Source organism: Coloeus monedula, assembly GCF_965178545.1.
Source record: "Coloeus monedula genome assembly, chromosome: 29".
Classification (NCBI taxonomy): Eukaryota; Metazoa; Chordata; class Aves; order Passeriformes; family Corvidae; genus Coloeus; species Coloeus monedula.
Genome location: NC_138809.1, coordinates 960,064 through 987,893, shown reverse-complemented (window position 1 = coordinate 987,893; position 27,830 = coordinate 960,064). Strand labels below are relative to the sequence as shown.

Here is a 27,830-nt window from a genome sequence, read left to right as displayed (position 1 = left end):
GAACCCCCCCCGCCCCCCCTTTCCACAGGGAAGCGACGGCACCGGCACCGCGGGCGGCAGCACCGGGCGGACCCGCCCTGCTCCACGGGGAGACCCCCGACGGCAGAGGCGGGCGGGGGGCTTGCACCGGGCACCGGGCGCGGCGCCGCCGGGGTATGTGTGCGTGTCTCTGTGTGTGTGAGGGGTTGGACCGGGCACCGGCGGCGTCGCCCAGCGAAGATGGCGGTGCCCGCGCTCGGTGCCCCCCCCGGCCCCGCGTCACCGGAGCCCCGTCGGGGACCGGCCCCGGCCGCGCATGCGCGGGGCGAGCCCCGGCTGCTTCCGCTTCCTGCGCGGCGAGCGGGACCGGGCGGCCCGAGCGGGGCCCGGCAGCAGCCCCGGAGCGGCCCCGCAGCCGCGATGGCGCTGGCGCTGAAGATGCTGCCCTGCAAGAAGCGCAGAGCGGCGGCGGCGGCGGGGCCGTCGAGCCCGAGGGAGCGCGGGGAGGACGCGGAGCTGCCCGGAGGCTCCGCCGCGACGGGAGCTGCCGATGGCGGCGGCTCCGCCAGGCCCGCGGGGAGGGGGGCCGGGGAGGCCTCGCCGAAGGGCGGGAGGAAACCCCCTGCGAGATCGGCCCCGAGCTCCGGGCAGGAGCTCCCCGCGGGCCCCGGCAGCCCGGCGGCGGCGGCGGAAGGTACCGGGAGGGGCGGCGGCTTTGGGCCCTGGGATTTGGTGGTGTTTATTTTGTTTTGGAGATTTTTTATTTCCCTCCCCTAGGAAGTGCTATAGATTAGAATGAAAACGAGGTCTTTGACGATGTTTTCCCATCCCTGAAAGCGCCCAAGGCCAGGTCGGACGGGGTTTGGAGCATCCTGGGATGGTGGAAGGTGCCCCTGCCCATGGCAGGGGTGGCACTGGATGGGCTTTAAGGTCTCTCCCCACCCAAACCATTCTATGGTTGTACGGGAAAGGGACAGTCCGTCCTTGTTTCTTAGTCCCCGTGAGGCCAGAGATGAGGGGGTTGGAGCTTCTCTCTCACAAGTAAAGGCTGAGGGAGCCGGGGCTGCTCAGCCTCGAGAGGAGCCCCAGCTGAGAGGGGCCCTCAGCCCTGGCTGTCCCTGGCTGCAGGGAGGGCTCAGGGCAGGGCCCGGGCTCTGCTCCGGGGCCCGGCAGCGGCACCAGAGCACCGGGCAGGGCCTGAGCCCGGCAATTGCCCTGCCCAGGAGGCAGAAGTGCTGCCCTGGGCAGTGCCCAGCCCTGAGCAGAGCCCAGAGCGGCTGTGGAGTCTCCTCCCTGGGGACATCCCAGACCCATCTGGCCACAATCTTGTGCCCTGTGCTCTGGGATGGCCCTGCCTGCGCAGGGAGGTGGCACCAGATCTGACCCTCTGTGGCCCTTCAGACTTGATGGATTCTGTGCTTCTCAGTGAGAATTGTTGTCTGTGGTTCTCATGTTGCCGTGATGAGCTCCCTGATTTGACTGCAAGCTGAGTTTGTGTCAAGGAAGGAGGTGGAACGGGACAGTTCCCAGTTGTTTTCTGGGCTGTGGAACGTGTGGGCCTGCACAGAACAGGAGGGGAAGGGTTTGAAGGGTTTGCAGCCACCCCTGCAGCCAGGTGGGTTCACAGGCCCGTGGTGGCTGTGGAAATGCATCCCGAGGGTGCAGCCAACTGTGCTGTTCCAGCTGGGAATAACCCCCTGGCTGTGCCTGCCCCTCCTGTGGCAGTTGCATTTGTACAACAGGGACTAGAACCATGTTCTGAACAAATCACCAAGTTCTGGCAGTTGGCTCATGTGACAGGGGAGGGTTTGAGCTGATAGTGAGGAAGCGAGGCTGAGATGGCTGGAATGGGATCTCTCTGCCTGGGTCTGTGTCCAGCAGGATGGAGCTGCTGCTGCTCCGTGCAGCTGCATCACATCCGTGGCTGAGTTAGACTTGTGCAGTTGTGCAGGAATGGGTCATGACACACTTCTGTGTCTTGTCTTTGTTCTGGGTATCCCTGTGGTGCATCTGACTGCAGCTGGGTGTTCTGTTTGCAGGGAAAATCCCTAAGCTGTACACAGAGGTGGAAGTGAGTTCTCAGCGGGATCCACATCCAAGTGAAAACCCTGGTGCAGTGCCAGAGGCTCCAGGGAGAAGCTCTGTGCAGGTGGCTGCCAGAAATCCCACCACGATGAAGCCACCGAAGAACGCCAGAGCTGGTGAGTGGTCCCAGCAGAGTGATGAGGAATATTTGGATTTGGGGCTGTTCATTCCGTTGGATAAATGGTGTGACTGATACAGCAAACTCTGGATTGTGAACACGGTGGGGGCAGTGTAGGTGCAATGTATTTTTAGGTTTCAATCTTACGCTCTGTAGTTCAGTGTCTCAGCAAAGTACAGGTGTCCCAGTGGGACTTGCTGGAGTTGATCTCTGCAATTTTTGGCTGCTAAAAGTCACTGCTTTGCTTCAAATAAAAAAGATGATTCTTTTCTTTCTCTGAGTCAGCAAAGCAGGAGAACACTTTTTAAGTCCTGTTCTTGCTGTGTGGTACCTGGATTTTTGCAACGTTGTTGAAGGTGTAAAAAGGCAGCTGAGGCCATTCCATAAATCAGGAGGAGGTGGCAGCTGCAGGACCTTCACCTGCTTGAGTGACTCAGTCAGGTCCTGCAGAATTGAATCCATCATTCAAAAGACTTTCTAGTTCTCGTGGCTGTTTCTGTTTGGGTGGTCTCCCATCAGCTGATGGAGGTTTTGCTGTGTCAGTAGCTGCAGAGTTCTAGCTTGTGTTTGTTTTTAAACTCATCCTCTCACAATGCGCTGGATGCGACAGAGCCGAAGTTTTGGATTCCGTTTCTGCTGATTTTCAGAGGAGCAGGATGGGGAGGATGTCGAGAGGAGGAAGAGGAGGAGGAAGGCAACCAAACGGAAGAGAGAAGGGAAAAGCCAGGAAGAAGAGGGCTCTTTGTCCTGTGATATCAAACTGGACGAGTCCCTGGATCGCACCCTGGAAGATGGAGCCAAACAGCACAACCTGACCGTGGTCAACGTGAGAAACATCCTGCACGTGAGTGGGGGGGGCTGGGCTCCAGGCCAGGCTCCTGGGGAATGATGGTGGCTCTGGGATTCCTGATTCTTGCTCAGCACCCACATCCTGATCTCCTAATAAATCTATAAAGAGGGAATCACGTGAATAAATCTGTAGAGATGGGATCCGTGGTGTCTGTGCCACTCACCTGGGCCCTGCTTTGCCAGTAGGTGTTGATCCCAAGTTCCCTGTGTTTACAATGGCACCTGGGCCTGTTTTGCTTTCCTGGAGCAGCAGCAGGAATAACTGAACTGAAATCATCCTTCTGGGCCCACATGAGCAGGCATAGGCTGTGAACTCTGTTTCTTGTTTTGAATGAGCTGTTTCATCATAAAATTCTGCTGGAATTCTAGTGGTGCTGACAGAAATGCATCACTTCTAGTTATTGTCCATCACACAGCTCTCAGAAAGGAGCTGCCAGAAGAATATTTATGCTGTCACAGCTTTGGAGTCAATCTCTTAACTCTGCACCTCTTTTGGGTCTGGATTTTAGTTCATCCCAAAGCATGATCTGGAGGGCAATAGTATTTATTTTTCCACAGGGTCAAAAATCATACATTTTGTTTTCCCTGCAGCCAGAGTTGTCCAAATCCAGGTGATCTCAGATATTTTCCCTTCTTGCCATCTCTGTGGCAAACAACCTGGGGGCTGCCACGCTTCTTCCAGGCAGATCCACCAGTGGATTCTGTGCAAGTGCCCTGAATTAATGCCTTTCTCTGTCATGTGCAGCTGTGGGAGGGCTGGAGGTTCCTCACAGTCACCTGCCTTCCCTGGAGCCTTATGGAGGCCTTCAGAAAATGCAGGCTGGGATGTTGTGTCTCTCCTGCCTTCCCCTATTTCTCCTAAATATGTTCAGTGTTTGCTGGAATGATGTAGCACAGTGTTTTGAAGACTGTGTGTTATTCCACACTTTCTCCAGGGATTTACACCCTTGTTTTGGGAGCCTGTGAGTGCTTAAAGATTGAAGTTTAATCAAGATTGAGGTTTTCTGTTGCAGCTTCCCAGCAGCATTTCTCCTGTGACTGGGATCAGCACATTTTACTGATTATGTGACATGACTGATTACTGATATCAGGGAAACTGCTGTGGGCTTTTGTTTTGACTGTTTTCTTTTCTCTCTGCTGGGAATTTATTCTGGGGAGCGTTCACAGAGAACATAGTGCAAACGTTTTATTCACTGCTGTGCTACTTTAAATGTTACTGTCTGATCTCTGAGCAATCATTTTTACTGCAGTGTCATTACAAAGCATCTTGTACACTGAGTATTTCTCCATCCTATTTCCAGGTCGTTTATTCTAACACTTGTTACCTTGTCTGTTTCTCTTTAATAAACATCCTGGTTTTGTGTGTTCCTTTAGGAAGTGATCACAAATGAACACGTGGTGGCCATGATGAAAGCAGCTATTAGCGAGACAGAAGATATTCCTTTGTTTGTGAGTAAAAAGCTTGCTCAGTTGGTTTTATCAGTTGTTCTGAATGCTCAAGGCCTTCCCCACTCTGCCTGCCTGGGCCATCATGGGATGTGGGGAGAAGAGGTAGAATAAGTAGGTAATTTACCTATTGGAATAATGAGGTTTCATTATCAGATTTGCCACCTGGATGAAGTGAGTAGTGTCTCAGTGTAAATGATGAAACAGAAGTATGAGGAGTTATTTTGGAGGTCACTGTGGTGAAAGGGAATGAATTTAAAGGTAGTGAATTTAAAGGCAATGAATTAAAAAAAAAGAGAAAAGTTTCATAGTAAAGAGTTGCTGGGGAAAAGTCTGTAGGTAAGGAAATTACTGAATTCATTGCTGTTGTCTTGTTTTAAACTCTCAGGAGCCCAAAATGACTCGTTCCAAACTGAAGGAAGTTGTGGAGAAAGGAGGGGTACGTGAATCATCTGCTCTTCCCTGTTGCACCTTCCCCTGCCCAGGGGGCGGCTCCAACTTCTGCTCATTGTGACAGTGACAGTGACAGGACCCAGGGAATGGCTGGAGCTGGGCCAGGGGAGGTTTGGGTTGGAGATCAGGGAAAGGTTCTTCCCCCAGAGGGTGCTGGGCACTGCCCAGGCTCCCCAGGGAATGGGCACGGCCCCGAGGCTGCCAGAGCTCCAGGAGCGTTTGGACAGCGCTGCCAGGGATGCCCAGGGTGGGGTTGTTGGGGTGTCTGTGCAGGGCCTGGGGTGGGACTGGGTGATCCCTGTGGGTCCCTTCCAGCTCAGCCTATCCTGTTGTTCTGTGAGTGGTTTTGGTTGTGTGACCCAAAGAGAAGTGTAAAGCTTTTGTGTGGTTGAGTCTTGAAATGAAAGAAATCTGTTAAGACAGTGTTAAAAAAAAAAGGATCCATTTGAGCTGAGCAGCACAGGGCCAGGTCAGGGCTGGGAAGGGCAGAAGGGCAGTGAACTCCCAGTGTCCATTGTCCTGAAGTCACTTCCTGGAGATCCCATGGGAGGTTTGAAGGCTTTGTTTGAGCTCTGTTGTTGCTTGGCCACTGTGGAGATGAAGGTCACAAGCTCAGGTGCTCCTTAGGTTGATGGGATTCACCCCGCCTGCGTGACACAGCCCAAGTGTTTTTGCTGTCCCTAGGTGATTCCAACATGGAATATTTCCCCAATTAAGAAGGCACACGAGATGAAGGTAAGTGAATTGCTGCTGGGAAAGGAGAGACCATACTGGAGGCTTCCTGCTGAGGCAGAGATCTTTTGGAGGGCTGAAGCAGACTCGTGTACTGAAACCATCTCTGAGCTGGTGTCTGCTCGTGCAGTGTTTCCATCATATCAATACTAAATCATTTGTGCCTGTTCTTGCACCTTTTCAGACCACCTTTGCCAGTCTTTCAGTAATTTATTTCTTTGGTTCCTTCAGGATTTCCTTTCTGAGCTTCAGGGTGTTTCCTCAGTTAGAAATATTTCCTCTGGCTGTGCACCCTTGGAGTGCAGCTCTTCCTCCTCCTGTTAACTGTGGTCACCCTCTTTCTCTTGTGTGCAGCCACCTCAGTTTGTGGACATTCCCCTGGAGGAAGATGATTCCTCTGATGAAGAATACCAGCCTGATGATGAAGATGAGGATGAGACTGCAGAAGAGGTAAATGCAGCTTGTGCAAAGGTCTGTGTGCTCAGCACAGAGCTCTCTGTGTCTGAGGCAGGAGAACACTCTCTCCTTTAACACATGGACACTTGTAAGTCATCCTGGACCTTCCAGTAATCATTCTTCAATGCTCTACTATTCATTTGGCTAAAAGAGAAGCTTTGAAATGTTATTTGGAGCAGTTATTGATTGTGGCACGATGGTTTGAGGGCGTTGTGCATCTCTTGCCCTGCAGAGCTTGCTGGAGAGCGACGTGGAGAGCACAGCTTCTTCTCCTCGTGGAGCCAAGAGGTCCAGGACAAGGCGCTCCTCTGATGAGGAGGGAGGGACACTCTGTGAGGTAAAGCTGGAGGACACAGTCACTGTTCCTAATTTATTAATCCAAACCCAAAAATCCAGATCAATTCCTAGAGCTGTGGGACATTCCAGGTGCCGGGTGGCTTTAGGGTCCCACTGCCACGTTCCTTGCAGGAAGGGCTGAGTCTAAAATAAAGCTCTAGGAATGGAAACAGTTGTCAGTTCCTCAGATAGTGATTATCTTTCTCATCATTTCTGAGGAGTGCAGGAGAATGGTTTCCTGTGCTTGGCTTAGGAGTAGAAAGTGAGTTTGATAAAAGGAGAAAGGTGTTTGTGTGACTGTGCAGTCAGAGGGAGTAGTAGGTGCAGTGTGGGCCAAGGATCAGCAAACAAGAACGAGGAAGCCCCTGGGACCTGACACTGGGATCAAAAAGAGCAATATTATATTGATATTTCCACATTCTACTCACCATGAGTTGGTTTCTGGGAGGATTCTGCCACAATAATTGGTGTTCAGGTTTATCAGCTCTGGTAATGTTGAGACTGATACTCAAATCTTCCAGATGTCTCCTTTCCAGCAAATCTTCATATTTCTTTGCACTTTCTGAAAACCAAAGTCAGTGTAGTAGGAAAAATCCACGTCCTTCTGTGAAGCATTTCTCCCATTTCCAGTCGAGCAGAAAAAGAGATTTACTCTGTCCTTGGAAATTTCTGTTCTAAATAGAACCTTTTAACACAAAGGCCTTTTTAATTAGATGGAGAAGGTCACTACACCTGTTGTTAGACACATTAGTGCTGAAGTGGTTCCCATGGGACCCCCACCACCTCCCAAACCCAAGCAAACCAAAGACAGCACCTTCATGGAGAAGCTGCATGCAGTGGATGAAGAGCTGGCCTCGAGCCCTGTCTGCATGGACTCCTACCAGGTATGGGGCTGGGGGCTGTGGTAGAGGGGTGGTTAAAATTTGTTAGAGAGGAGGGGACTTTCTGGTTTTTTTCAGGACTTTCTGGGCTCTCTGCTCCTCCTTTTACTGCATTCTGCTCTCCCCCTGTAACTTCAAATAATGAGTGGAGCTCTGAGCAGCCTGTGCTGGTGGAAGGTGTCCCTGCCCCTGGCTGGGGGTTGTAACCACATGATCTTTAAGGTCCCTTCCCATCCAAACCATTCCATGGGTCTTAGATTCTGTGAAATTGAATCTCTGTAGTGTGCAGGACATTCAGAGGCAGCTGTTAAAAAGGTTGTTAGTGACATAGATTTTTAGTTTCTTGACACTGTTTGTGCCCATAAGTCTCTCACCGCTGTTGTTTCAGCTGTTAAATGTAACTCTGTAACAGTTACATAACTAATGAAAATAGTTTTCCTTTTGAAAATTACCCTGTTGGCTTAGTTATGTTTTGCAGGCACGCTTTTTACTGTTAACAGCTGAGGAATTTGGTTCTCCAGAGACCCAGTGTCCCATTTTAATAAGGGGAAAAGCTCTGTGTTCCTGAGCAAGGCTGAAGTGAAGAGACAGTGCTGGGCTGCTGCTCCAGATGAATGTCAGAGAGTGAAGAGTGAACCATAAGTGAAAGAATTAAATATTGCAAGTGGAAACTGCTTCCTTGGTGGCAGATAAGCGCTGATAAATGAGCAATGATGTATTTATATGTGTAGTTACAAAGAAGAGCAGCTTAACAGGGAGGGTAGTGAGAGCTCAGCTTGCTCAGCCTACGAAAGCGAACGATTCTCTGCGGCAGGAATCGAATATTTTTGGGGTTGCACTTGCTTGGCTGGGCTAAAAATCCCAGGAAGGCCTTGTCTGTCCCTGCAGCCCCTGGAGGACAGCCTGATCGCCTTCAGGACACGCTCCAAGAGGCCTCTGAAGGACGTTCCCCTGGGGCAGCTGGAGGCCGAGCTGCGCGCGCCGGACATCACCCCGGACATGTACGACCCCAACACCGCCGACGATGAGGAGTGGAAGAGGTGGCTCGGGGGGCTCATGAACGACGACGTGGAGAACGAAGGTACCTGGCAAATGGGGAGGTGGGGGGGTCACTGGGATTGGGGGTTCTGGGGTTTAAGCAGGCCAGGTGCTGCTGCTGCATCTGGGAGGTCGATCCAGGCTGGGAATGAGCGGATGGAGCAGCCCTGGGAGAAGGACTTGGCACGCTGGGCACGAGCTCAGAGCCCCCCTGAGCCCTGGGCTGAGCCCCCAGCGTGGGCAGCAGGAATGGGGGGGTTCTGCCCCTGTGCCCTGCTCAGGTGAGCCCCCACCTGCAGAGCTGCCCCAGCCCTGGGGCCCAGCACAGGAAGGAGCTGGAGCTGCTGGAGTCAGCCCAGAGGAGGCTCCAGGATGAGCAGAGGGGTGGAGCAGCTCTGCTGGGAGGAAAGGCTGAGGGAGCTGGGAATGTTGAGCCTGGAGAAGAGAAGGCTTTGGGCTGACCTCATTGTGGCCTTCCAGGATCTGAAGGAGCTGCAAGGAACATGGGGAGAGACAATTCCCAAGGGCCTGGAGTGACATGATGAGGGGAAAATGGCTTCACACTGATAGAGAAGAGGTTTAGATGAGGTATTTGGAAGAAATTGTTCCCTGTGAGGGTGGGGAGGCCCTGGCACAGGGTGCCCAGAGCAGCTGTGGCTGCCCCTGGATCCCTGGAGTGTCCAAGGCCAGGTTGGACAGGGCATGGAGCAGCCTGGGACAGTGGAAGGTGTCCCAGCCATGGCAGGGGGTGTAACTAGGTGATGATGGAGGTTCCTTCCCACCCAAACCAAGCCATGATTCTATGCTGAAAGCCTGAGGCTTTGTTTTTTATTTACACGTGATATTCTTGTCTGCAGCCATGAATTTGCTTAATCCTGTGCATGAGTCTTGCAGTCAGCTTTCCTCATCTTCCCCGTGGACCTTTGTGAGAGTTTTTAAACTTCAGGTGTCTCACTTGTAAATATTTACTCACCAACACACAGGAACTGGCAACCACAAAGGGATGTGGTGGATTTAGCCCCTGGTGCTGGATCCTGGTGCTCACCATTGATCCACCTGAATCCCAGCATGTCGTGCTCCTTGTTTGGGGCACTCTTTTGGGTAGAAACAGCTCTTTTCTCTTTGAGAAGAAACAGGAACAAGCTCTGGGGCCCGGCTTCCTTTTTTCCTGTATGTAGTGGTTGCTTGTAGTTGTGCAAATTGAATATAAACCAGAAACTGAAATTAAACTACTTCACTCTTTCTAAATTTAGCTGAAACTCAGATCCCAGAGAATCAAGCCAGCTTTTTAAAATGGGAATGGCTGTAGGTCAGGGTCCTAACAGCTCAGTTTGAAAGGAAGGGTGGGTTTGATATTGCTTCCATAAAAGAAATACAGTTGATTTCTAGCAGTAATTCCAAGCCCTCTTCGTGCCAGGTCAGGCAGTGAACAAAGAGCTTCTGCTCCTGGCAGCTGCTTGGTCCTGGGGCAGGGTAATAATAGTTCAAAACCTGCTTCTTCTTAGATGAAGCAGATGATGATGATGACCCTGAGTACAACTTCCTGGAAGATCTGGATGAACCAGACACAGAAGACTTCAGGAATGACCGTGCTGTGAGAATCACAAGTAAGCTCCCCAGGAATTCCCCCTCCTTTCTTGTTGGGAGTAGTAATTCATTGGGAAAAGTGTTTTGTTGCAAGGTTTTTTGCAGTGCAGGGTAATTAAATCAAGAGCTGCATGCTGGCTTGAGCAGCTTTTGGCTCTCTGGGAGTACGTGGAAGGGTCTGGGCAGAGCTGCTGTGCTCAAGTGCAGCACAGCCTGAAGAACAATATTTAGGTGATAAAACAACCTGAAATTAGGTGATGATACATCCTGAAAGCTTCAGGCAGTTCAGATTTGAATGCTTGCCTTGTGACTGAATGTAATTAAATTTTCTCTAAGTCCTTACAGTCTTCAACTTAGTTTTATAAACATATCACTTTCCATCTTTGCAACAAGGCACACTTGCTTCAGGTCTTACTACAGATTAACATAACTCTAATCATGAAAGTGAGTTTTTAGATGATATTTTTGAATCTAGACAATCTCAGCTCAAGTTTGTTTGGGCCCAGCATTAGAAAGGGAATTATCAGGGGCCTTTTCTTTTTGGTCCTCTCTTTGCAGGAGGAGGGTTTCCCTTTGTGAGAGGAATTCCTGAAGTGAGCTGATATTATGACAGCATTGCTGAGTGTTTCTTGGAAAAGGCATCTTCATAATTCTTTTTCATTTTACTTGCAGAAAAGGAAGTGAATGAGCTGATGGAGGAGCTGTTTGAGACAGTAAGTGATGAACTGAGTGTGGCACTGAACAGAGCTGTCAGATGTGACGTGGAATCTGGAGGGGCGGCTCTGGAAACGCTCTGGGCTGGGGGTGTGCCAAGGGCTCTGCCATAGCTGGGTCATTTTTAGCCTTAGGAAGGAATGTCTGTAGGGGTTTCCTCAAGTGAAGGTCTGCAGGATTTTCCTGAAGTGAATGTGTGTGCTGAGAGGATCATAATGAACTTAATTAGCCAAAGGTAAATGTACTCCTTGAGCTTTCTCCTCCTGACTTGCTCCGTGTTTGCTGCCAGTTCCAGGACGAGATGGGCTTCTCCAACATGGAAGATGAAGGGCTGGAAGATGAAGATGCTGTTACAGAGTCTCGGCCAAATTTTAACACCCCTCAGGCCCTCAGGTGGGAGAATTTGTTTATGGTCCTGATCTTGTCTGAGAAAAAGCCTCTGGTTACCTGTGGCAGCCACCAAAGAGAGAGATTGTCTCAGCAGCTCAGACCACTGTTCTGAAAGCCCTGAGTTATTTTTATTCGTGGGATTGGACAATTAAATTGAGCCTTTTTCTTCTTCTGTTTGCCACCACTGATTTTACTGATTGTGATGCACCTGAAAATTAAAAACAGAGTGCCTGCACTAAGGCTGGTGCTTATCTCAGCTGAAAACAGCCAAGGCTTTTCAGAATGTGCCCCAACAAGGCAGGATCTGCTGTGGGGAATTCTGTTCCTGCTTCTTCTGTGCTGTGTAAAGAATCATGGAATGGCTTGGGTTGGAAGGGAACTTAGAGCTCATCTCATTCCACATCCCCTGCCATGGGCAGGGACACCTCCCACTGTCCCAGGCTGCTCCAGGCTCTGTCCCACCTGGCCTTGGGCACTGCCAGGGATCCAGGGGCAGCCCCAGCTGCTCTGGGCACCCTGTGCCAGGGCCTGCCCACCCTCACAGGGAACAATTCCTTCCCAAAATTTAATCTAAATCTCTTCTAATTCAAAATCATTCCCATGGCCTCTCATGATCTATCCTTGTAGAGTTGTCACTGGCACTGCTCAGTGGAGCAGGAGGTGGCACAGATGGGGTGGTTGTTCCAAGCAGTGGGCAGAGACCTTGGATCTGCTGTGTGTGGGACCAAAGCTCTGCAGGACCTGTGCAAAGACTGTCCCAGCCTCAGTGCCAGCCACTCTTCGTGCCTGTGCTCTGCACTGTGCTGGTGGCTGCAGTGATCCAACATCATTGCAGAAAAATAATAATTTTCTTTCCCTTTTTGTTGCTAGGGAAAGGGCAAAGTTCCCTCGCTGCCCTGACATTGTTGTGGTGGCAAAAGGAGCTTGAGGAGCTGTTTTGTCCAAGAGTGTCACCTTCACTTTTAATTAAATATCTTGGATGTGTGTTGGCCTTTTCCAAGGAAAAAGAGTGCCTGGGATAGCTGAGGCCTAGGAATGAGATGTCTGTGAAGTTTGGGCACTGGCTTGGGATGGTTTTTGGTTTATACATAACAGCACCTTGAAGAGAAAAGGGACTAAAGCAGCTCCATCCCTGGGAGTGCCCAAGGCCAGGCTGGACAGGGCTTGGAGCAGCCTGGCATAGTGGGAGGTGTCCATGCCCATGGCAGGGGGTGGAATGATGGAATGAGATGATCTTTAAGGTCCCTCCAACCCAAACCACTCCATGATTCTGTGATTTCTCTCTAGGTAGTCATTCCACTGTACTTAACCAGCTGCAGGCTCTGGCTGAAGAGGAGCTGCAGGATGAGTGGGGTCTCCTTATTTGTGGGGCAGAGCAGCTCAAGATCAAGCTGTGTCTGTTTGGGAAAGGAGCTAAAATGAAGGCTGGAGTTTCTGGATGCTCTCTCTGGGCTGAGCAGTGCCAGAGGGGAGTGCAGCAGCTCTAAAACCAGCTACAAGCTAAAAGCCAGGCAGCTTTATGCTCTCCCCTATTTGTATGCATTTGGCTTTGATAATGGGTGGTTTTATTAATTTTTCTTTGGTGGGCACTTCTCCCAGTTGTTTCTTCCCTGGTTTTATCTGTGTACAAGATTCTTAAAGGCAGAAATATCTATTTGCTGGATTTATTGTGGTTTTTATGATGCCTTGCATCAGGAGCATCATGGAACAGCTCTGTAGCTGACCTCAGGCCTGTTGCAGAAGGGAAGCTGATAGCCAGCAGAAATCAGGATATTAACTGGTGTAGCTAAAATAAATGAAATAATGAATGAAGTAGGAACTGTTTTTGAAAGGATGGTGGCAGGTGCATCCTCCTTCCTGCTACAGCAGCAGCTCCTCCTGTAGGATCTCTGGTGGAGTTCTCAGCATGAGGCTGGGTAATACTTAATTAATTAATTTTTTAAATAAAGTAACAGGATTTGAGGCAATGTGGGGTCTTTCTGGAGACCTTCCAGGTGATCAAATACCGCTGATAATACCTTGGGTTCAGCCCTTGCTGGTGGTAGAAATTAAATAGGATTGGATGATGCATTCTGGAGTGGTTTGGATCCTGAGTGCTGGGGAGAGGATCTGAGCACGTGAATGGGGCACAGATGGTTGGGAATGGTGGAAGAGGCTTTTAACTGTCTCTGGAATGAGCAGCTGAAGCTTTGTATCCCAAAGCTGCAGCAGTGCTGGGCTGCACTGAGAGACTTTCATGTGGAAATAACTCAGGGTTTCCAAGCTGGAGTTACTGCTGAGTAGTACAGGGATGGCCATCCCTGCACTGTGCAAACCAGGTACAGAGGAAAGTGTTCTAAATGAACATGAACCATTATTAAATCACACATTTATTCCATTTGGCTCTGCCTGGGTTCAAACAGATTTGAGGAGCCTCTGGCCAATTTGCTGAACGAGCAGCACCGGACGGTGAAGGAGCAGCTGGAGCAGCTGAGAATGAAAAGGTCCTCCATCAAAGCACCCCAAGAGACTGAAAAATCGAAACCCCCAAATGAGAAGCCCCTCCAGAGCCTTGTTCTGGACAGTGCACAGAGGAAGAGGCTCCAGCAGCAGATGCAGCAGGTAAGCAATGTTATCCATGGTGGGATCGAAGGAGTATTCTCTGTGCACAGTGAGGAGCAGGGGGAGCCAAGGGCACAGCAGGGCTTTGCTTCCTGAAAGGTATTAATTGGAAAAGCTCCATGTGAATTGAAGCTTTATTAGGTGATATTCACATGCCTGGTTTCACATGGAAAGGGAATTGGAGTTGAGTGAAGTAGAGCTCATTTCTTGGCATCTCTTCTCCTGTGAGATTTTGCCTTGGCTGGCTGTGTTCTGTCAAAATCCTGTTTTCACCAACTTCTTTATTACTGTCTAAGAATATTATTCTTGGTATAGTTTGGATTCTTTTTTTTTCCTCCTGCCACCACACAAAACTGTGTAGAGATTCAGAAATGGGCAGTTCTGCAAGCTGAAGTCACTGTTGCTAAAGAAATAGTTATGTATTTATTCAGGAAAAAACCCTTTCTGTGTTGGTCATTATGAGACTTTGGCACAAAAGCTGGGAAACTGCCCAAGGACTTCAACAGATGATGTGTTCAAAATCTGTGTAATAAACTTCCTGCCAGTGGATATTAAAGCTGCCCCTCAGTTTTCTATTGCTCACAAGATTTTTTGCAGTCAGAGATTTTTTGGGGTGCTGAGGAGATATTTCTTGTGCCTTTAGACTTGTGCTTTCCAGTTTCTTGGATTTCTGATCAACTGAAAAAAACCAATTTATCTGATTTTATTCCTCAAGCATGTTCAGCTCCTCACTCAAATCCATCTCCTGGCAAGTTTCAACCCTGCTCTAAGTTCAGAGGCCAGCACCACCCGGATGTTTTTGGTAAGGAATGCCTGGAATCAGAGCTCCATGAATTCAAGTGATTGCTGGTCCCTGGGCATAATTAAAGAGATTAAATTATTTCATCGATCCCATTAAACTGAGAACTAAGGTTCTGGAAAAGGCGGGAATTAAAAACAAAATAAAAACTGTGGAATCCCAGAATGGTTTGGGTGGGCAGGGACCTTAAAAATCACTCAGCACCACCCCCTGCCATGGCAGGGACACCTTCCCCTGTCCCAGGTCCCTCCAAGCCCCTCCAACTTGGCCTTGGACACTTCCAGGGATGGGGAATCCACAATTCTCTGGGCACCCTGTGCCAGGGCCTCCCCACCCTCACAGTAAATCCTCCATCCCTGGATTTACGATGCTCAAAGTTAAGAATTTCAGGCTATTTCTTGCATTACACGTGTTTGTTCTCCACCTTGCCCTTGAAGGCCTCTCCCTGACGTGTTTCTGTGCCTGGCTTTGCAGAGCGAGCTCGGGAGCTTTGCCCGCAGCTCCACCCTGCTCCGGGTGCCCCTCAACCCCAAGTTCCAGACCATGTTCCAGCCCTGTAACTTGCAGGGGGCCCTGAGGCTCATCGAGGACTTCCATGCCCAGGTCCCAGTGGACTGGAGCCCTCGAAAAGCTGTGAAGAAGAATGGTAAGTGAGGGGACAGGGTGGGGAAAGCACTGGCAGGGAGAGTTATTCCACGTGTTATGGGAAATTCCCAGTTTGACCCTCCTGGAGCAGCTCTGGGGTCCCCCCCGACTGTCACAGTGCCCCTTCACAGTGACCCAACAGGGCCCTGCTGGACCCTCCCACACTCCCAGCTGGTCCCAGTCAGACCAGTTCCCTCCCAGCTCAGCCCCAGGCTCTGGGTCCTTCCAGCCCTTGGATGGTGGAGCAGCCACACAGAACAGCTCCAGCTGCTGCCCCCGGGGAGGGACCCCGAGCAAAGGCCCCTCCTGGGCTGGTGTCCCCTCCCAGGCTGTGCCCGATGCTCCTGGGGGGGCTCAGAGTGGCCACTTGGCCTTGGTCTTTTTCTTGCTACAGAATGAAAGATGGGAGGGGAAAAGAATTTTACCTTTTGCTGATGTAAATTTAGGGGAAAAAACAAGGAAATCTGCAAATTGCAGAAACAGGAAGAAAGTCTTTTTGCAGTGAGAGGAGTAAAAGGAACAGCCTTTTCAAGAAGGGAGTTGTGAAAAGCATTCATCCACTTACACAGCTGCCCTTACCTGTTCATTCTTTTCACAGCAGGTGAATTCTCATGTTTGCCAAAGCAAGCAGCCTGGATTTTGGCAACAAGGAAAGTCTTTATGTACCCAGAGCTGCTGCCGATTTGTTCCTTGAGAGCAAACCCTCCCCGGGACAAGATCATCTTCACCAAGGCAGAGGACAAGTAGGTGCTTCAATTATTGTGCAAAATGTGTAGAAATGGCCTTTGCTGAGGAGAATTTCTGGGGTGCAGTCCTTGGGGAGACTTGTGCCACATCCCAGCAGCTCCCTGAGAGGTTTCTTATCTCCTCCCCTCCCTCTTTCCCTGCTCAGCTTGTTGGCTTTAGGGCTGAAACATTTCGAAGGGACGGACTTTCCGAAGCCTTTGATCAGCAAATACCTCCTGCCCACCAAAACTGCCCATCAGCTGACAGTGAGGATCAAGAACCTCAACATGAACCGAGCCCCCGACAACATCATCAGGGTAAGGGGCACGTGCTGGGGTTTGAGCTGCTCTGTGTTCCAAGGGCCTCTTGGTGCTGGCACTTCCTTAAAATAAAATGCCATCCTTTTGTTAGCAGTGAGGATTTATCCTTTTATTGTACCTTAGCCCCTGGACTTGGCAAGTACTTAGATTACTGGTTTGACTCTTCAGAGCTCAGATAGGCGTGGTACACTCAGTAATCCCGACAGAAATTCATACAAATAACGTTTTGAGTAGCAAAACTTAAAGAAAAGTGGTGTTTGCAGCAGTAATCCTGTCCCGTGAGCTACTGGGAACTGCTGAAGAGAGAGTAAGAACCAAAACCACATAAAACAACACCTGCACACGTGCCCGACCCTCCGTGAGAGCAGCCAGCGTGGCAGGGAGCTCCTGTTCAGCCTGGGTTCTTGGTTTTTAACGTTTCTGTGGGTAGAACGTTATTAAAGAATTGCTTTTTTCACACAAACACTTTGTCAGAGCACAGTCCTGCTCCATCCCAGCCGTGACCTGACCACAGTCACCCTGTCTGGCCTTCTCTCCTGTCCCCACAGTACTACAAAAAGACCAAGCAGCTGCCTGTGCTGGTGAAGTGCTGTGAGGAAATCCAGCCCCACGAGTGGAAGCCGCCCGTGGAGAGGGAGGAGCATCGCCTGCCGTTCTGGTTAAAGGTATTTCCTGCTGCTCTGCAGCCAGGGCTGGGGGGGAGTTGTTGTTTGGTTCATTTCTTGTGGGTTTTACTTGGGTTTCGTGTGGGTTTCCCTTGTGGGCTTTTCCTTGGAGGCACAGAGACCATGCCTGTGAGTCAGTCAGGGAGGACTGTGCCCAAGGGAGCAACTGGGCTCAGAGGCCATAAAATCCAGTTCTGTTGATCACCCACTGTTACACAGGGAAGTTCCCTTCCCACAAAATCTTGTGTTTACTAAAGCAACCTTTATAAAGCAGCTCAGTCTTGTTTTTCTCAAAATCTCAGAGTGTCCTAAAGGCTTTGCAGTGCAACTCATGAATTTAAAGTACTGCTAAGTAATATGCAATAGGATGAAGTAAATAAAACCCACTTGTAGAAGCAGGTTCCTGTCTCTTGCCTTCTGTGGTGCTGTGTGAAGGTGGGAATACAGGAATAGCCTATAAATAATAAATTCCAGTCAATTCTTGCTCCCTTCAGGCAATCTTGCCCTCCATCCAGAGGGAACTGAAGCAGCTGGCAGAAGATGCCAAGGAGGCACCGGGATCACCTGCTGCAGAACCTGTCCTTTTGGGGACAGAAAAGGAAACTTCAGACACGGAATGTGATGACAAATACCCTCTGCTGATGCCCAAGGGGCTCGCGCTGACCCTGAAGCCTTTGGCCAACCGGTTCTCCAGGAGGGCCTGGAGGAGCCAGAGGTCGTCAGCTCTGAAGCCTGTCCTGATCCGGCCCAGCCCCTGTCTGCAGCCCAGCTCCAACCCTGTGAACATCCAGAAAACTGTGAAGTTGTCCCAGTCAGAGGCTCCTCCCAGCAAAGTCCTGGTCCACGTCCCTCGGCCCATTCAGCCGGCGCCGGCCGTGCCGGGGGTGCAGCCCCTGAGCGTTCCAGCAGTGGTGGGAGGTGGGGATGGCTTGGAATTCCAGAACGTGCTTCCCACTGCCCATCCAGACTCCAGACAAGCTTTCCCAGCCGCTGGACCACCATCTCTGGTGTCCTCAGAGCCGGGGACTTTCCAGCCCAAGCTGATGCTGCCGGCTTTGGGCGGGACAAAAATGCGCAAACCTTGCGTGCGTAAGGGCTACCAGAGGAAAAAAGGGACAAAATCTGCCCCGCTGATAAAACCTTCCCCTCTGATCCAGCCCTCCCCTGTCATCCTGACTGTCCCTGCCACCACAGTGAAGGTGGTTAACATAGGCAATGGCTGCAACATGATCCAGCCCCTCAACACGGCAGTGGGCCGAGGCACTCAGGCCATTCCGGTCACAACCTTGCTGGTGAATCCATCCACGTTCCCATGCCCGTTAAACCAGCCTCTGGTGACCTCTTCCATCCCGTCACTGATTGTCTCTCCCAACCCTGTTGGTCTGTCTGCACCTTCTGTGGGTGAAGGTGAGGAGCAGCTGACCCTGGTCCCTGCTCCCGGTGCCTTTCCCACAGTGGAGCCCAAGGCGGAGCCCCCCGAGCTCTTCGTTCCCTGCTCCGCCGTCTCCCCCAAGGAGGAGCGGGGCACAAACCCTGCCCCTTCCCACGAGGGCACTCAGGACAAGGGGAGCAAGAGTGACTGCTGCAGCTGGGCAGCAGGAGAGGGAGATGGAAACACCTCAGAGTCGTTGCCTGTGGACCTCTTGCCTCGCTTGGAAGATCCTGATGAGACGGTGAAAATCAAGTCCGAAGAGTCAAGTGATGCTCCCAAAGAAGCCAACCCGGCAGAGAAGAGGGATCTTTTATGTGCTGAAGTGAAGGAGGAGTTCATGCTGGGCCTTGGCCAGGAGCTGAACATGGAGGCTGCGTGTCCCTGTGGGGATGAGCCCAAGAAGGAGCACGTTCCCTGCGAGGACAAGGGAGAGGAGGAGCGCCGGGCTCTGCCGTCCCCGCCCCGGGGGGAGCAGCAGGGGGATGCAGGGGGGGCTGCTGGGCCAGCAGCGAGCAGTGACTCCCCAAAGAACCTCCCTTACCCAGCAGAGGGGGAGGCAGAGTTCAGCAGCCCCCCAGGAAGACCAGAGGACTCGTCCAGCATCGATGGTCAGTCCGTGGGGACACCGGCTGGCCCCGAGGCCGGAGGAGAGAGGGAAGGGCAAGAAGAAGAGGAAGAAGATGACTTTGATGATTTTACACAAGATGAGGACGAGGAAATGTCATCAGCCTCAGAAGAGTCGATTCTGTCAGTGCCAGAACTGCAGGTAAAGACAAAACTTTAAAACACTTCAAGGCAGCCGTGGGTGTCCTGAAACAGCCTGTGGAGTCAGGGCCCATCCCACTGGGAATCTCACTGGGGAGATGGGCTGGTAACTCTGTGAAAGCCTGGCATTGTGCTGGTCACAGAGAAATTGAACCCCATGTTTTGCTGAGCAGATTTTAAGCCCAGGCTGAGGGAATATATTGCAAATATGCAGATTTAAACTCTGCTGAGCTGCAAGGACTCCTCAATGAGGCTGCTCTCGAAGAAGGACTTTAAAGATTATTTTCCAGGTCACAATTCCAGCAAGCCCTTAAGAGCTAAGATGATCATTAAGGAATCATTAAGGAATCCCTTCTAACTCAAGGCTTAATCTGCTGAATGGCAGATGCTGAAATTTAATTTTGCACGGTACAATTTTAGGCAGCTCTGGAGGGGTTTGAATTCTGTTCCTTAACAGAATCCTTTCGTTGGGCAGGTGCTGATCTGTGAAATTGGCTGTTGGAGTCATGGTGCAGTGAGGAAGTTGCTCAATGATACTAAACCAAGCAATAAAATAAATGTGATTTCTTGTTATTAATTGCTTTCTAAGGAGACAATGGAAAAACTTACTTGGCTTGCAACAGAGAGACGTTTAAGTCAAGAAGGAGATTCTGAAGAAGAGAATTCCCAGGAAGAGAACTCTGAGCCTGAGGAAGAGGAGGAGGAGGAAGGGGAAGGAATAGAGAGTTTACAGAAAGATGATGAAATATGTGGAGATACATCAGAGGAGCCTAAATCTGCCTTCACGATGGCCAAGGCAGCTTCCCCACAGGTGGAAGCCCACAGGATGCCAGCAGGTGAGGGCTGTGGGGTGTTTGGGTGCCAGCAGGTGAGGGCTGTGGGGTGTTTGGGTGCCAGCAGGTGAATTCTTTGGGTTTTTTTGGACATGGGGAGTGGGGAAGTAGAGCTGCTCTCTGCAGGGAAAACAAACCAGTGGGGAATCATGTCTGGGTTTAATTTCACAGATGTGTCTGAGCCAAGTGGTGCTTTCCAGCTGGAAATACAACTTTAGGACCCAGTCACAGCTCTGTAAAAACAGTCTCTTGCATATGAGCCAAGGGTCTTCAGTGCCTCAGAAACCTGCAGACAGATTTATGGTTTGTGTCAGCTAATACCCAATACCTGTAGAAGAACAATGTTAGGCAGTCAAATCTTTGCTAAGTTGAATTTTGTCTGACGAGATTGTGTTGGAGAAAAGGAAAGGAAACAAAGTCCGGCAAGTGGTAAATGAACTTTGCAGGGAACTTTGAGGAGGGGACCTCAGCCCATTAAATCATCAGATTCCTAATCCTGAAGCCACAAAAATCTGCATGTAGTCCCTCTTAGTTCCCAGTTTCATTCCCTGCTGTGTGATTTTAACTCTTGTGTAAATCATAAGCTAAAGGGATGATTTGCAGAGTGAACAGCCAGCTCTGGTGCTCAGGTTGTGTCTGTTCCCCTCACAGCTGTTCTGCCCTGGTGTGCAGGATTCTGTTAGTCCCAAGACAAGCTGGGATGGCCCTGTGGCTGTATGCAGGGATTGTTCCTGGCAGGTGCTGTGGAAACAAGCAGGCAGTTTGAGATGTTGGCCAGCCTGACTCGTGGGAAGTGTATTTCTCCTGCATTTCCAGGGGAGCACAGACAGGAACTCATCACTGCCTCTGAGGGCTGCTTTTCTGTTGGAATCTTGCCCTGGCAGAGCCGTGGGGCACCTCTGCCACCAGCTGACCTTGTCCTCCTCCACAGGGGAGAACCTGAAAGCCCCTGGGAAGAGCAGGAGCTCCCACAGAACCAGGAACAAGCGGGGCCGGGCTCGTGCCAGCAAGGACACCTCCAAGCTGCTGCTGTTGTACGACGAGGACATCCTGGAGAGGGATCCCCTGCGGGAGCAGAAGGACCTGGCCTTTGCCCAGGCCTACCTGACCAGGGTGAGGCAGCCCAGGAACAGGAACAGCAGAGATTTTGGGGTCCTCTGACACAGAACTCGGCCACAGAACTGCCAGGTCTGACTGGGAGTACTGGTCTGGCTGGGGTGGAGTTATTTCTTCCTACACCCCATGTGTGGTGCTTCACTTCCCAAACTGTCCCTGTCTTGAGCTGTGAGTTTTCCTGGTTTTGCTGTTCCTCCTCCTGTCCTGAGTAGGGGAGCTGGAAGTGAAGGAGCCAGGGGCTGGGGGTGCTCAGCTGCTGCTCTCAGTCCACAGCACCAGAGCCTTCTGAATTCCTGAATTTAACAGTCTGGTCTGGGATCCCTTCCCTCATGAGCAGCTTAGGTTTATCCTTAAGGAAAAGACTTGGTTGCTTCACCGAAATTGCAAGCACTGTGCAAATTCTGAGTAGAGGAGATCAAAGATTACCAGATTAAAAGAATTTAGGGAGAAATTCCTCCCTGGGAGGGTGGACAGGCCCTGGCACAGGGTGCCCAGAGCAGCTGTGGCTGCCCCATCCCTGCAGTGTTCCAGGCCAGGCTGCACAGGGCTTGGAGCAGCCTGGGACAGTGAAAGGTGTCCCTGCCATGGCAGGGGCTGGGATGAGCTGATCTTTAAGATCCCTTCCAACACAAGACATTCTGTGGTTAGCTTGTTTTCCCTCTGGATGTTACCAAGCCCTGTTGCTGCCCCCAGGTCCGTGAGACGCTGCAGCACATCCCGGGGAAGTACGAAGATTTCCTGCGCGTTATCTACGAGTTTGAGATCAGCACAGACAAACGGACAGCTGTGGATCTCTACTCCACTCTGCAGAAACTCTTGCACGACTGGCCACAGCTGCTGACAGATTTTGCTGCCTTTCTTTTACCAGAGCAAGCTTTGGAGTGTGGACTGGTAGGTAGAGTGAAAGGAGGAGGCCGGATTTTAAGCACCATGAATGCTGGTGGGAGTGAAAGGGTAAAGAGTTCTTCCTAGGGCCAGAAAGGCAAACAGCTGGTAAATCTCTTGCTTACCTTGCTGCTTTTATTAATCAGAATTGGAAAGTTTGGTGTTCTTTGTAAATCTTCTGCTCAGTGTGACTGTGGAGGATCGGCCTTTTCCCACTTGCATCCTGTCTGACTGCAGAGACAACGTGCAGATACAGCAAACAGTGGTTCCCCTGTCTCCAAATCTGCCTTCCACTTTGTAGGATAGAGGGTTTCACCTGTTCCCTTCTTTCTGGATTTCCCTATCTTATGTGCAAAGCCAAACTTTATGGCTCATGTAAGTATTGACTGTACAAAGTGTTGTTTCTCTTGCTCTGCCTCTTCCCGGTTTTGCAAAGGGCGTCAGTGGAAAACAAAGACCAAGACAGGAATTTTATAGCTTCTTTAAGTCAATTCAAGATGCTTGGGAATATGTGCTTGAACATGAGGGGGAATCTTTTTCTTTTGGCCAGTTTGAGGAGCAGCAAGCTTTTGAAAAGAGCCGGAAGTTCCTCAGACAGCTGGAGATCTGCTTTGCTGAAAATCCTGCCCACCACCAAAAGATCATCAAAGTCCTGCAGAGCTGTGCAGACTGTCTGCCCCAGGAGATTGCAGAGGTAACCAGGGACCCTTTTCCTCCCAGTCTGAGTGCAGTCAGCCTCCCTGATTCCCTGTCCTGCTCCTGGACACCACGGGATTTGCCGAGCTCGTTCTCCCTTTTGAGGGGACAGCTCAAAGTCATGGAGTCACAGAATGATTTGGGTTGGGAAAGTCCCTCTCATTCCACCCCCAGTCATGGGCAGGGACACCTTGTACTAGCCCAGGTTTCTCCAAGCCCCATCCAACCTGGCCTTGGATTCAAGGGGAATTGGAGCTGCCTCTCCGAGCCCTGCGTGTTTCCTCTCTCCCACCTCCACCTTGCCTTGATCCCCTTGCAGCTGAGTTTTTAGCTTAGTGCCATCTACCGAGTCTGCCTGGAATTCTGGAGGAATATTTCCAGGCTAATTTGATAGCTGGCTGTAGAATGATCTCAGAATATCCAGGAGGTTGTACCCACCCAAGCACCAACTCCCATATCCGAGCTGTAACGAGCCGTGGTGCTTCACTTGCTCTGAGAATCCTTCAGAGCACAGTGAGGTTACATGGAATGAGACTCGTTTGCTCTGGATTTTCTCTTCCAGCTGAAGACCCAAATGTGGCAGCTGTTGAAGGGACATGACCACTTGCAGGATGAGTTCTCTGTTTTCTTCGATCACCTACGGCCCTCAGCCAGCCGCATGGGAGATTTTGAGGAGATCAACTGGACAGAAGAGAAGGAATATGAGGTGGAGCAATCTTTTCCCTCAAACCAGAAATGATGAAAGCAGAGACAAAAAATGTGTTGGAACTGGAATAAGTCATAGAGGGTGCAGTTCCAGGGAGAGGGAAGCAGCAGGCTGGGAGAGCTGCTGGTGGACTGAAGTGAACTCTTCAGATTTTTGAACAGGATTTGTGTGTCTGGGGAAAACAAAATTTGGTCACCTGAGAGCAGCTGTTGTTTGTTTGTTTTGCTGCAGTTTGATGGGTTTGAAGAGGTGTCTCTGCCAGATGTAGAGGAGGAGGATGAGCCACCCAAGATTCACGGAGCCGCCAGAAACAAGAAGCGGAAAGAGATGGGAGGCCAACCCCACGACAAGGTGGGCCTGGGGCATCTCCCTGCAATTTCTGACCTCTGAGCAGATGCATGGGGATAAATTGTCTGTCTGAGAGACGTGGCAACAACCTCACAAAGGTGGAAGGAATGGGATTGGGGTGTTTCTGTTGTGCTTTGCTTGCCATCATCACTTCAGTTCTCTGCGGGTGTTGCAGCCCCCCGGCCCCCCATGTCCCCCCTGTTCCCTGTGTGTCTGTCAGCTGGAGGATGTCTGTCAGCTGAGTATGTCTGTTTCCAGGAGGTCGAGTGGGTAGATGGGATGAAGGAATGTTCATGTTCCTGCCATGAAGGGAGTAGCGATCTCAAGCTAAAGAAAAGCAAAAGGAGGAGCTGCAGCCATTGTAGTAGTAAGGTTAGTGGAGAGGCCTGGAGTGCTCAGGGGGAAGTGGAGTCCTGCCAAGTCTCCTTGCTGTGATGATCCTCGGGCCTCGTGTCTCCCAAATCATGGGGTGAGGAAGGAAATGGATCCAGAGGTGCCCAGTGGTGCCTCCCTGTCTGGAGCTCTGACCGCACCTGCCCGGCCTTCTCCCATCTCTCTCCTCCTCACTTTCTACTGCCCCTCCTTGCTCTGCTAAATAATGTCATTTTTGATGTTCTTTTCGGTTAAGAATAAGTTTTTTGAGCGGAAGATGCTGGCGTGGCCACTGTGTGAAAAGACGTGTGCCTGTTATTATTATTCTTATTATTATGAATAAGAATAATAATATTCAGCTTTCTAAAGCAAATGGAATGCCAAAGTGAAGCCTTTGGCAAGGCCAGGAATACCTGGGAAGCAAAGGCTGAGGTGTGGTTGGGATGGACAGACCACGTGTGTGTGATTGTGCCTGTGGGTTGGTTTGCAGGTGTGTGAAAGCAAGTTTTATAAAAATAAAGATCCTCAAGAGCTGCCTGTGAGCCTTGCTCAGCGAGAGTCAAGTCCCCAGCCAGAAGGGAAGGATCCTGGAATGCCTAAGGAACCTGCAGAAGAAATCCTGGAGAGCAGAGACGAGGGAGAGGACGTCCAGAGCAGAACAAAACCTGTCTCTAGGAAAGGGGACCCTGTGTCTTCAGGTGAGTGAAGGTTTTGTGCACAGCAGAGAGTAAAACCCTCTCCAGGCTGGCTCACAAATGAGCAGAGGTTCAGGACTTTCTCATGCACATTTATTGGATATAATGAGAACTTCTAATCATCTTCTTTGGCTTTTTTTTTTCTCTTCCTCCACTCTGGATGCTCCAAACTTGTCGAGCATTCCCTTCAACAAAACCTTTCCTGCCTAGAGAATATTCTGCCCTTTTCACAATGATTGCTCCATTGAAGCTTCTCCTGCCAGGATACTGACCCAGTCCACGGTACTGGTTCTTTCCCAGTTTGCATTTTGGCACAGCAGTTCAGAACCAGCATCCCCAGTCTGCCTTTAAACAATCTCTGTGGTGCTTGTTTTTCCTCCAGTCTGCTACAGACAAGGAGAAACACAATTATGGCAGGATAAACAACCTGAGGGAGATCTCTTCCTCCCCCCTGGAGCCAGGGCTCAGCTCGTGCTGCTGTTGGGGACAGCACCCAGTTAAAGACAGGAGTTCAAACGTGCTCTCATGTCTGGGTTTGCAGCCAGGGTGCCAAGAGCAGCAGGGGTTGGTTCACTGGAGAGTTTTGCTCTGGGCAATGCACTTTTTAAATCTTCATCGCTTCATGCAGCAGCTGGCTGCAGCAACCCAGAGGGGTGAAGAAAATTGGCTGTAGATTGTCTTCCCTGAAGTCCAGGGTGGGTAAAGTGCAGGTAGAGTCACAGAGCTGCTCCCAAACTGTTCTCATGTGCAGCATTAGGCTCTATAAATAAAAATAAGTAAAACGAAGCCTCCAGGGGTTTTTCCTCACAGCCTCCCTGACCTTGTTTGGGTTTCTTGTCAGGATCTCACCTGGAAGGAAGGGCGGCGTCCAGCAGACCTGGATCTTGTGAAAAACCTGCCCCTGCTGATGCCCAGGTTCCAGAAGCAGCTGCCAGTGCAGGTGTGGATGCTGCCCAGGACAGGAGCTCTGCTGCCACTGGCCCCAGATGGACACAACTACAAAAAGCTGCTCTAAAACTACCTCAGGAAGCCAAAGACTGCCCTTGCACCGAGGGACTGAACCAGCAGCCTGGAGGGGATGCAGAGGCTTCCCTGGGGCTGAGCAGGGACCTGCTGCTCTCTGCTGCAGCAAAAGGGTCCCCGAGACCTCGACCCTCCTGTGGACAGAGCCTGTGTCAGACTGAGGGGCTTCATTCTGCTCCAGCAGAGCAGCTCAGGGGCTCTGCTCTTGCTTCAGAAGGAGGTGGTGGCAAAGAACTTGAGGGACCTTTGCCCCTGGGAGGAAAAGCTGAAGCAAAGCAGGGCTGGATCACAACGGGCAGCAAAGCAACCCCGGGTAAGAGCTGCAGCTCAGGGTCCCCCGGTCGCTGCAGTTTGGAGACAGAGGACAGAGGCTGCACTGGAGATGCTCCCAAGGGCAGGTCAAAGTCAAATGCAACCAACTGCTTCCAGGTGCATCAGCATCCTGAGCAGCTGGAGCCCAGAGCGGGCACAGCCTCCCCGGGGCAGAGGGAGGAGGAGCAGCAGCAGCAGCGAGTGACAGAGGCCACCGTGTGTGCCAAGAACAGCAAAGTCAGCTCCACTGGGGAGAAGGTTGTGCTCTGGACCAGGTACTTCTGCCTGACCTCCTGCATCTGTCTGCCTTCACTGTTTGGCTCCAGCTCTCACTGGATCTGTTCTTTCCATTTTGTATTCCCCTTTTCTGCCCCCTCCCTTTGAACATTCCTCTGATCACAGTCCAGCAGTCTGGCCCCGTGAGCAGCACTGGCTGCTCCTGGCAGGGCTCTTATTGGAGCACTTCAGGCTGGCAAAGAATCTTTTTTTCTCCTTCAAAAAACTTAAAACCAGGCTAAAGGTGCTCTGCTTAGAGAATTGGGGGTGGCAGGAGGAGCAAAGGAAGGAGCCTTGCTCAGGGATTGTTCTGAACTGGGAACAGGGCTGGGGGGGGCTTGAAGTCTGTCACTGGTTTTGAGCTGCTTTCACAGTGGTTGCTTTTGCAGGGAGGCTGACAGAGTCATCCTCACCACCTGCCAGGAGAAGGGAGCCCACCTGGACACCTTCCACGCCATCTCTCAGAAACTGGGCAACAAGACAGCGAGCGAGGTGAGGGCTTGGTGTGGGAGAGCTCCTGCTCCAGGGAGTGGGAGAGGGGCTGGAAAGGAAGGGAAGGTGGGGGGTGCTGTCATACCAGTCTCCCAAACTTCAATTTGATGAAAAACCATCTTAGTTAGAAATAAAAAAATCAAAACCAAACCAAACTCTGCTCTGTTTTAGTGGTGCCAAAAATCCCGAGTGCCCTGGTCCTTCTGCCAGGGTTACCCTTGATATTTGAGCTGCACATTTCGTACTGGAGTTGTTTCCGTGGCTGCTGCTCAGGTCTTCAGCCTCCTGCTTTTATACTAAGGATCTGCTTTTATCTCTGAATCTTCCCAAACTGCCACATTTTACCTGGAGGATGTAACTGTTCTTCCAGAGAAAACAACAGCCCAGTGCTCTTGCATTTCTCTTCCTTTATGGCTGAATCTTGTATGAAATGCCATTCAGGTGTTTATTATTTTATTGTTACAAACCACCCTGAACTTTGTAGTATGAAATTGCAGTTCTGTGACACCTCCTAGGTCACTCATCATCCTGGATTTCCCCTGTTCTCCAGGTATCCCACAGGTTCAGGGAACTGATGAGGCTGTTCCACACGTCCTGCGATGGGAGCTCTGAGGATGAGGAGGATGCCACCAGTACCAGTAACACAGACCAGCTGTCAGATAAAGATCTTCTGCTTTCTGAGGAAGAACCTGATGACTGAGGTGATAAACTACTGACTGCACCAGAAGAGGCTTTTTTTGCCAGTTTGCTGCTAGACAGGTGCTGTGGAAAAATGTTTGCACAGGTACTTGAGACAGCACCTTCCTTTTTTGTTTTGTTCAATTTCCTGCTGCACTTCCAGCCTGTACCAAGCCAAAGGCAGGAAGTTAAGATGAGAACATTCTCCACAACCTCCCTGGGGAGCTTCAGCAGTGAAATGACAGAGCTGAGGCTTGTGGACACTGACCTGGCCTCAGGGTGAAGGTTGAGCCCAGCAGCCTCTGACCAGGACCTGTAAATATTGTACCCTAAGATGTCAGTTCTCATGTGGAACAATCACAAGACTTTTTTTAAGTTCTC

At 50.9% G+C, this 27,830-nt stretch overlaps 1 protein-coding gene across 6 annotated transcripts; it reads left to right on the top strand.

The window, feature by feature from the left end:
- The first annotated feature begins 11 nt into the window (after window positions 1–11).
- LOC309583083 (GON-4-like protein) lies at window positions 12–27,830 on the top strand. 6 transcript variants are annotated; one of them, XM_082298607.1, is made up of 31 exons: window positions 12–153; window positions 2,019–2,180; window positions 2,830–3,026; window positions 4,406–4,480; window positions 4,866–4,916; window positions 5,615–5,665; window positions 6,017–6,112; window positions 6,351–6,455; window positions 7,168–7,338; window positions 8,224–8,416; window positions 9,879–9,980; window positions 10,633–10,673; window positions 10,964–11,067; window positions 13,467–13,665; window positions 14,381–14,467; window positions 14,939–15,110; window positions 15,708–15,852; window positions 16,002–16,152; window positions 16,704–16,820; window positions 17,315–19,018; window positions 19,607–19,853; window positions 20,782–20,963; window positions 21,660–21,857; window positions 22,402–22,545; window positions 23,110–23,253; window positions 23,485–23,604; window positions 23,860–23,973; window positions 24,464–24,671; window positions 25,510–26,278; window positions 26,669–26,771; window positions 27,322–27,830. In XM_082298607.1, exons 2-31 carry the CDS (start codon window positions 2,153–2,155, stop codon window positions 27,469–27,471), a joined length of 6,168 nt encoding a protein of 2,055 aa, XP_082154733.1. In that variant the 5' UTR covers window positions 12–153; window positions 2,019–2,152; the 3' UTR covers window positions 27,472–27,830. The 6 variants fall into 6 exon arrangements, with proteins under 6 accessions (XP_082154733.1, XP_082154730.1, XP_082154729.1 ...); XM_082298604.1 differs by lacking the exon at window positions 12–153 and adding an exon at window positions 374–673 and having other exon boundaries at window positions 15,711–15,852; XM_082298603.1 differs by lacking the exon at window positions 12–153 and adding an exon at window positions 374–673.

Bases quoted from the DNA above. Each gene is read 5' to 3' on its own strand.
- LOC309583083 (XM_082298603.1), top strand. From the start codon at position 400: ATGGCGCTGGCGCTGAAGATGCTGCCCTGCAAGAAGCGCAGAGCGGCG. The intron at 7,339-8,223 runs GTATGGGGCTGG...CTGTCCCTGCAG, and splicing joins TCTGCATGGACTCCTACCAG to CCCCTGGAGGACAGCCTGAT. The intron at 23,254-23,484 runs GTGGAGCAATCT...GTTTTGCTGCAG, and splicing joins CAGAAGAGAAGGAATATGAG to TTTGATGGGTTTGAAGAGGT.